General features: G+C 34.0%; 1 protein-coding gene across 1 annotated transcript; it reads left to right on the top strand.

Moving 5' to 3' along the window:
* Positions 1 to 6,461: 6,461 nt before the first annotated feature.
* Positions 6,462 to 7,573, top strand: LOC145137147 (calmodulin-like). The gene is made up of 4 exons (XM_079071286.1): positions 6,462 to 6,600; positions 6,704 to 6,864; positions 7,008 to 7,085; positions 7,196 to 7,573. The coding sequence occupies exons 1-4, from the start codon at positions 6,525 to 6,527 to the stop codon at positions 7,331 to 7,333; spliced, it is 453 nt and encodes a 150-aa protein (XP_078927412.1). The 5' UTR covers positions 6,462 to 6,524; the 3' UTR covers positions 7,334 to 7,573.
* The last annotated feature ends 2,809 nt before the right edge of the window (positions 7,574 to 10,382 follow it).

Genomic DNA, 10,382 nt, shown 5'->3' with positions numbered 1-10,382 from the left:
CGAGCCCACAGTACGAGTCTCCCTTTAGCCCGTAACTGGAATGCTCCTAAGGTCTGTTGGCTACCGCACGGAGCAGTACAACCTCAACCCATCCCACATAACATATAACATACCACATGACCACTGAGCATGCAATAATCATATAACATCACAGGTAGACCTACAGGTCTACCTAACTGACATAACCACTAGCATGCAACACTAACTCATACTCAACGTCTAACACTGCTAGGATAACATATTCAATGGGTCGGCCTTGGTGCCTTAGACCCCTTAGTATAGTGAGGATAACTCACCTCACACTGTCGTCTAAAACTAGAAAGCTCAACTCCCGGATCACCAACACGAACTCCACCACCTATAGTTACCATAAAACCCTTTTTCATAAATCTCCAAATTACCAGAATACCCTCATAAGTCAACTGGTCAACTATTGGTCAAAGTCAAAGTCCACAGTCAAAGTCAACAGTCCATGTTGACTCGACTCGTCGAGTGCAGTTCACCGACTCGTCGAGTCCTTCCTGAACTCGAGAAGTCGTGAAATCCTTGATTGGCTCGTCGAGTTCCCCTTTAACTCGCCGAGTTCATATGTGTCCAAGAATTGGGAGAAACCCTAGCCGACTTGCCGAGTCTTCGAACGACTCGCCGAGTTCAAGGCAATCATCAACGGACTCGCCGAGTTTGTTCAACAACTCGACGAGTTCACGACCATCTTCATATGACTCGCCGAGTTGACTATGCAACTCGCCGAGTCCTTGCAGACCTTCATCCATGCAGACACTTTTAAGCCATGCCAAGGTTCCAGATTACAGATCCAAGATTCTAAGGCATGTTTAACACGTAAAGTTGCAAACTTTACACACATGCAAGGCCCTAAAGGCTCTAAATGACCAATCTAAGCTTCTAATGGAGCTTTACACCATAGGGGAGTCTCATCCTTGCAAAAGCTGGAAACTTTATGGACTTAGGACTCAAAAGAGGTTCAGATCTGAAGTTTCAACTTCAGATCTAGCTCTCATACCAAAATCCCTTCATGAATAACTAAAGAAAGCCCTAGTTTTCACATAAGAATGATTCTAGAAGAGAAAGAGGTTAAGGTAACAGTTGGTTACCTCCAAAACGTGCCCAACTGAAGTAGACTCTGGATCCACACGAAAATCTTGATGCTAGCCTCTTGATCTACAAGTTTCCTTCACAAAAGTCACTTCCCAAAGCTCCAAAACACTCTCCAAGCTCTCACTTACAGCAATTAGGGTTCCTGGGTCTCAAGAGGGTGATAGAGGACAGTGGGAGGCGCTAATGGTCCAATATATAGGGTGCAAAAACCCTGAAAATTAGGGTTTCCACTGCCAGCTCCTACTCGTCGAGTCCCATGCCGACTCGACGAGTCACTCATTAATTGACGTGTCCTGGCCTGCTGCTACTGGACGAGTCATACCGCCAACTCGTCGAGTAGACCTTCAACGTGAAGTCTAAAAGGAAAATGTTGATAATACCTGACGGTTGGGATGCTACAAATAAATCATAGAATTATAAGAATTATTTTGCTTTACATTTATCTTTACCAAGTCTATCATTTGTGTATTTATTTTCAAAGAGTTGTATTTATTTTGCTTTACATTTATCTTTACCAAGTCTATCATTTGTGTGGATCTCTATGCAATGGCGAGGCCATACATAAGTAAGGCGGGTCCAATGACCTAACTAATTTTTCTAATTTATCTAAAATTTCTATAGGAAATTTTTGTGACCCACCTTAGAAAAAATTTAGGACCTACCTTACCAATAAAATCCTAGAATTTATATAGAAATTTTCTATATAAAAAAAATTAGTGAACCATATGGTTATCTATTCTAGACTCGCCACTGTCTCTATGTGCAAATAAAATGCATGCAAGAGTTAGATTAATTGAATTTACATATGTCACATAGTTTGGATGATGTGTTTAATTAAAAGACAAAACTTTAAAATTAGTCCCTGTGGTATTCAAAAAACTTTGGATAAGGTCCAAAAAGTTTTTAACTTGCATGGAAGGTCCAAAATCAAGAATTTCCTGTGATTTTAGTCCTAAATTTTTTGAAAGGACTATTTTGCTCTCATTGTTTCTTTTTTACATTTTCTTTATTTAAACTTATATTTTAATAATTATAAAAAATAAAAATAAAAAAAATACCTACCCCACACCCTCCACCCGTACCCTCCCTTTTGTTTCCCCTTCTATCTCTTTGACTTTCTTTCTCTATCTTTTACTCACTTTTCTGTTCACCCGTTTTCCTCATATACTCTCTTCTCTCATTTTTGTCGGCATCCCCTTTGCTCAGTAAAGCACAAAGTTGTTGACCGGACATGTCAGGAGAAGGGAGGTCAGACTAACTTCGTCGATATCCCTTTTGCTTAGCAAAGTACGAAGCTGAAAAGGTCCAATCGTTCCCTCGTCCCTCTCACCTGAAAAACCCTTTAAGACTTTTAATCTCTCTTCTCTATACCAAAATCCTCTTAAACCAAACATAAGTGGCGAAGATGAAGAAGTAAAGTGATTGAGTTGTGATGAATAGGATTCCGACAAACTAAAATTATAGTAAATATGTGAGTGAATTCGAACAAAAAACAAATTAGGGGTTTTATCATGTGAAATTAGGGAAGAAATGAGAGAAATATAGTAAGAATGCTACAAATCGAAGTGAACCCAATGAGTTTTGGGGTGGTTCACAGTGGAAAAAGGACCAAACAGGGGATAGAGTTGAACGGATTTTTTTGATGTGGATGGAAAAATCAACGAGGTTAGATGAATCAGTGAAAATCCCCAAAGATACATGGATGTATGATGGAAACACGTGGCATGGAACCTGGTCTCGACAATCAAATGTATAGATTTTTCTGGATTGTTTCATTCTTTTTGTATATTAGAGAAAGGAATTTGTAGGTGGGCTTTTTCTGGTTATTAATGTAAGGGCCATTGTCAGATATTCTTACACTCCCGATAATCGTAGATACTTTACCGATTTGTTGTTTGGTATGAACATAAACTGGTCTGATGATGTTAAATATTTCCTTTGTGTTTATCTTTGAGGTGATGAAGAAGAATGGGGAAGTGGTTTTTTTCTAGGGGCGTTGTTTAATATGTGTGTGTGTGTGTGTGTGTGAGAGAGAGAGTACCATGGGTGGGTGTATGAAGGGGTGGGTGAGTTTTTTTATTTCTTATTTATTGAAGTAATAAACTATAAATAAAAAAAGGAAAAAAGAAATGAAAAGGGTAAAATTGTCTTTTAAAATCAAGCAAGGACCAACTTTACCAGAAATTCCTAATTTTGGGACTAAATTCAAGGAAAATTCTTGATTTTGGACATTCCATAAAAGTTGAAAACTTTTTAGATCCCATCCAAAGTTTTTTACAAACCATAAGGACCAAATTTACAGTTTTTTCTAATTAAAAAAAGTTATATTATAGAATCTAATTAAAAGATCTTTTGAATGAGAATATAATTTTTTGAAGATTAAACTGTACAAATGGTCCCTGTGGTTTATTCAAAATTGTCACTTTGGTCCAAAAAGGTTTGGACTAGCACTAGAGGTCTAAAGTTTTCATTTTGTTGCTTAGTTGGTCCAATATGTTTTGATTTTTTCAAAATGACGGATTTGCCCTTGTTAATATGATTTTCTTTTTTTCTTATTTGTTTTTCTAATTTTCAGATTTAAAAAATTAAAAAATAAAAATAAAAATTAAATAAAAATAAATCTCTCTCTCTATCTCTCTCTCTCTCTCTCGTATTTGAGTGTGTGTTTACTATGTGAACAAAAATCCACAAATCGATGACAATCCTCCTGCCCCAAATCCACCACAATGTATTGAACTTGAAACCCACCTTCAATCTCTCACTTGCCGGAGCATTCATTGGAGCCGGATGAGACGACATCAGACCAAGATCCGACGAGAATGGATGTTTCCAAGGTGGGGTTTTTTTTGGATATCTAATCCATATCACCGCCGCTCATGGCCATCGTCAATGTATATCCGTCCGATGGCCTTCATCAGCTGCCTAGCAGCCCCGTGAAGATCTGAAAGAGCACCACCACAGTTGTCCTTTTCTGATTATCCCTCTCATAGTCGATCTGAAACCCTTGTCGGTGTTTCAAGGCCCTTCACCACCACGTGAATCGATTTCTACTATGAAACCTAAACCTAAAACTGAATCGTTTCATCGCCCCTAAAAATTATTGCCAGGTTCGAAGACGAAATGATGGAGGACGAAACATATCGGAAATGGTGCGTCGCTAGGGTTTCGTGTGTGCTTGTATTTAGGGTTTTAGTCGCCACCCTTCTAATTTTTAGGGTTTCAACCATCGTTTAGGGTTTCAGATGAAAATCGCCGAAGAAAAAGATTTATCACCCTTAACCATCATCGAGATCTGAACATTTAGAGTTTTCTTGTCGTCACCCCTTGATGCTCATCAGATCTGAACATTTAGAGTTTCCATTCTAAACCACTAAACTCGATCTCTTTTATGGTTACAAGTTTAGGATTTAGGAAATTCATATTTTTTATGTATTCTTGTATGTTAGATTTTTTATTATTGTTTGTGTGTTCATCTAGAGAGAGAGAGAGAGAGAGAGAGAGAGAGAGAGAGAGAGAGAGAGAGAGAGAGAGAGAGAGAGAGAGAGAGAGAGAGAGAGAGAGAGAGAGAGAGAGAGAGAGATTTATTTTATTTTTATTTTTTATTTTAAATCTGAAAATCAGAAAAACAAATAGGAAAAAAAGAAAATCATATTAACAGGGGAAAATCAGTCATTTAAAAAAAAATCAAAACAGATTTGACCAAACAAGCAACAAAATGAAAACTTTGGAACTTTGGTGCTAGTCCAAAACTTTTTGGACCAAAGTGGCAATTTTAAGCAAATCACAGGGACCATCTGTGCAGTTTAGTCTTTTTTGAACATACATACCCGGATATTCAAATAAAAATACATATTTATTTTAAATAATCAAGACAAAAGTTTAAAAAAAATTAAATGTTATTAATTTTAAAAAAAAATTATAAATTTTTTACCCGTGTTTTTCACGGGTTATAACCTAGTGTGTAAATATTCTTAGTTAGTAAATTTGTGTATCACACATGCTCCGATTTATACTCAACTTAAAAGATCATCGAAGAGTTTCCACATATAAGGGTATTTTCCATTGACTTCATATTTTCAAAACTTTGACCAAGATGAAGTCTTCAATTGTACTTTAAAGTTTAAACCTTGTCATTCATGCTGTAACAAGTTTTACCATAAGCATCTGAGATTGGAACTTCATCTTGGACTAGTAGTCCATGACTCGTTCAATGCTTTTGATAAGGGGTTTGGTAAAACAAACTTATCAGTCTGTGAATCATGCAAGACTGTAACATTGTTTAACTGTACTGGTAATGTACTTTAGTTATGACTTTATAATATATTTTTTGTTGAATATTCTTTTTGATTTTGTTTGAAATATATAAAAATATTATAAATTACGTTTATAGCCATCACACAATAATATTTGTTGGCAAGCATAATAATATTTTTGTTAGTGTAGCAAGATATATTTATTCGTATTACTGTATTACTTGCATCAATGACTTTTACAGTTTAATTTACATAATATAAAATCTATTATTCGGTCTATATTTTATGATTTTATAACTAGTTAATATGTTGATAATGTTAAAACGCTTTGAGTCGAGTTGGTCGACCCATCAACAGTTCAACACCGTTTATCTATATATAATATAATATTATATATATATATATATATATATATATATATATATATATATATATATATATATATTAATACTATAACTATCTATTAATATGGCCGGATTTTTTTAATAAATCAATTTATAAAGCGTGTGCATTTATTTCATTCTGGACAATTTTCAAATAATTCAAATCATCTCTTTAACTAAAACTTTTCAATTGGCAGATCGATTAACACCAAATGGCTTCTAGCCCATCGGTATCAAGTGTTGTCCTTCCTCCTTGAGGTTGAGGGTTCAAGTCTCGTTGGAGACATAGGTGCATTTAAGAGTAGTTTAGGATTTATATTATATTTGCAGTTAAAATAAAACAAAATAAGAAGATAGCAGAGAAGAAAACAACTACAAGATCGTTGCATGCGCGTTTATAGATATTGTTGACTTGGTCACCTTCACTATTTATAATTTATAATAAAATATTTTTATTAAAGTATATATGAAAATTTACAATCTTCCAAAGTCAAGATCGTCCAAGCTGAAAGTTTAAGGCTTTGGTTGACTCTTGGGAACAAGGATATGTGAGTCAGCGATTTAAATTTCAAAGAAACGACTTCTTTTGCTTTATAATTTATTGAACAAAGAATTCTCTTTTGGACATTTATGACTTTTTACCCATTTTCTACGCCATTGGTTGTTATTTATTCAACCATTCTTTTCATAATTGAATGCAAACAAACTCTTCTCCTCTCTCAGTTTGTATATCTTTGTCTAATCACCGTTTTTTTAAAGCAAGTAGTCTGAAATGGCTGAAAGACTCACATATAATCAGATCAACGAGTTTCGTCAAGCATTTTCCATGATCGATAAGGATTCCGATGGTATGTTTATGTTCTCTTTCTTTTATTTATTTATTTCAGAAAATGTGTAACTGGTTTAAGTTGCTTAATGTCTTCGAATCTTGTTGTGTCGTTATGTTAATAGGGTTGATAAGTACGGATGATTTGATTGCTGTGATTCAGACGTTGAATGAAAATGCTACTAACGAAGATGTCCAAGAAATGATGAACGAAGTTGATCATGGAAATGAACAAGGCACTATTGATTTTGATGAGTTTCTCAGTATCATGTCCAAAAGAATGAAAGTAAGTACTTGTCTTTTTTTTTTTTTCCTTTCTCACAAATAACGAGGCAAATAAATAAATTAAACACGAAGTAAGTGTCCCATTATGTTGTTATAAGTTTATAATGCCTATTTGTTATACTAATGATTTACGGGAATTAACAGGATAGCGTGAGCGACGAGCTAAAAGAAGCTTTTAAAGTATTTGATCGAGATCAAGATGGCTATATTTCACCAGATGAGGTAACTATTACACTATATATATTGTACTATATAACAAATATAATGAAAACTTATTTATTCCAAAACTATATAATATAGGATACAAATAATTAATCTATTACGGTATGCAGTTAAGAAACGTGATGATAAATTTGGGGGAGCGATTAAAAGATGAAGAGTTGGAACAGATGATACGAGAAGCTGATCTTGATGGTGATGGTGTTATTAGCTACGAGGAATTCGTTAGGGTTATGATGAATTCTTCATGAAGAAGATAAACAACAACAATTTTACTTTGTGCTTTGTGCTTTTCATAATAAGACTAAATTAACTTAATCTCGTAAACCATGCATTCAAACGAGATAATTTTTTATTTTCTTTCTTATTTTATATTCTCACTTTCCGATATTAAGTTACCTTTTTTCGTTTTTTTTTTTATTTTAATTTGTACTTTCACATGTTGTAAAAAGAAAAACAAGGGAACGAAGAAGGTTTTTGTGGGATCCTAATCTTTTCTCGTTATTTTCGTACGGATTGAATATGACATGGAAAAAACGGAATACGTTATTTTGTACTTTTTGTATTTTATTCATTACGTAGTTGAATAAAGTATTTATGAATAAAAAAAGAACTCTACTTTATACCCACATCAAATGTATGGTTTTCGTGAAAATTTAATTATTTAAGCATATAATTTGATGAAAGATGCAAATATTTCCGTTCTTATTAGTAATTTAATATTATGTAACTTAACTAACATTACAAATCAATATGATTAAATAACGTTAGACGTAACTTAACGACAAAATTAAGTCTCAAGTTTTTACAAGTAATGACGAATCATATCATTTGTAAGACATTACTTAAGACGACTATATTTAACATATAATAAATAATTATATATATTTTTTTAATTTTGTTTATTTTTATATGCATATATGACTTAAGGTGACATTTTGTTAAAACGTAATGTCAAATACAAATCTTTTAGTCATGACACACCATAAAGAATACATGACAAACTTTTTAAAATCCTTCTTTCAAATATTTATCCTAAAAAACCACAATCACTTATTTTCTTTTTGGTTAATGCCGTAAAAACCCTTAAGTTTTTAGGTTTTTTTCGGTTTTGCTCAAAGTTGGATTTTATGTCCGTTTTTGTCCTCATATTTTCCAAAAAAATGTTCGGTTTTCTCCTTTTTACCAGTTATAACATGTTTTCCATGCACTTACCATTATATTAACTTTGCAAAAAAAACCCCTTAAGTTTACAACTTTTTAAGTTTTTACCTTTAAGTTTATAATTTTTTACGTTTCTACCGTAAGTATTTTTTTTTCATATTATATGTATTCATGCAGAAAAATCGTATTTATATACGAAAAAATGTTTTATTAAATATTGCATTTATGTTCTTTTTAAATGTTATATATATATATATATATATATATATATATATATATATATATATATATATATATATATATATATTGTGTGAGGTTATACCATTTACCACGTAAAAAAATGTTTTTAAACTTATACATATGTATTTTATAGATATCGTTTTTAGAAGTACAAATACAAAATTTTATATTTTTAGAAATATTAATATATATATATATATATATATATATATATATATATATATATATATATATATATATATAACTTACACTTCTAAAAAGATATGTATATACTTAAAAAATAAATATTTGTTGTAACGTCCCAAAAATACTGAGTAAAAATTTCATTTTTATATAAGTCAAACCATTAATTCACTGTTCCAAAAGACGACCAGAGTCAAAGTATTCTCAAAACATGAGAGTAAAATCATAAACAGTTAATGCAAAATAAATCTCCATGAGATGCAGATCAAGCCGAACACTTTCTTTTGAAATCAAAAGTACCTGAAAACATTTTAAACATAAACCGTAAGCATAAAGCTTAGTGAGTTCCCCAAAATACCACATACCATACATACATTGCCATGAGATACCCCCATGGTCTTTCCTTGAAATGTCATGGGCTACCTCATGGTCTAACATCCAAGTGTCATTAGCTACCCCGATGGTCTTTCATACAAATGCAACAAGCTACCCCCAGGGTATTCCATACAAGTATCACAAAGACAATTAACATCCTACATAGTATAGTAAGAAGACTCACATGAACTATTCAACAGAAGCCCAACAGCTACCTCAGCAACAGAACAACCAACCCAAGCTTACCAAAGCCAAATCAAACCAATCCTTAGTCATATGCTCAATTTTACTCAAGTTTGACCAAAAGTCAAACTGGTCAAAAAGTCAACGATCAAAGCTAAGGTCAAAATTTCCAACTACAGCCCTCCACGCCGTGGCCTTCCTTGGCCACGTCATGGGCACAAAACGCCAAAACAGTTACTGATTCCCCAGTCGCCACGTCGTGGCAGCCTAAGGCCACGTCGTGGGGACTGGTCTAAACAGCTCAAACAAGCTTAATCCATTTTCTTCTAATTTCAAGAGCTCCAAAGCTCATATCTGATCCTATCCAAGGTCTTAATGGATAAAGTGTAACATCCCAAAATTCAAGACAAAAAATTTCATTTTTAATATAAGAAAACACTTAATAACTTTGTTCCAAACATTGAAAACATTTCATTTAAAATAAATATCAGAGTCTAATCCCAAAGATCACGTAATGCGGAATAATGTGGGTGAATGTGATGCGATCGTCCCGAGCTCCTTCTCTCAAAACTGAAGGTATCTGAAACCAAAACTGTAAACCGTAAGCATGAAGCTTAGTGAGTTCCCCAAATACCACATATCATACATAACAACTGGGCCCTACATGCCATACATATTGTGAGCCATACATATCAATCATATATCAAATAAGTTGCTATGTGTCGCACATAGTCTCACTGTTATGCCACGGGCCGCCACGTGGTCTTTCTTGCCAAGTCGAGGGCCACCCCTTGGGTCTTACAGACAAGTGCCAAGAGTCGCCTCCTGGTCTTCCATGCAAGTATCACAAAGACAGCTAGCATACATACTACTCTACTTAGCTATTGAGAATATAATGTGCCAGGAGCCACCTCCCGGTCTTTCATACATATTGCCTAGGGATAACCCTCAGGTCTTCCTACCATACATAATAACATACTGTGTGCCAGGAGTCGCCTCCTGGTCTTTTATGCATAATGCGTAGGACTAACCCCCGGGTCTTCCTACCATACATAAACTAAATGGGCCGACATTGTGGCCGTAGACCCATACACAAAGTGAGGAGACTCACCTCACAAGCTAACTGCTGAATCCCACAAATAAACCCCTCGCTGC

The sequence above is a fragment of the Lactuca virosa genome, chromosome 9 (assembly GCF_052849685.1).
Source record: "Lactuca virosa cultivar CGN04683 chromosome 9, Lactuca_virosa_CGN04683_v6, whole genome shotgun sequence".
Lineage (NCBI taxonomy): Eukaryota > Viridiplantae > Streptophyta > Magnoliopsida > Asterales > Asteraceae > Lactuca > Lactuca virosa.
This window is presented reverse-complemented; position numbering and strand designations above follow the sequence as displayed.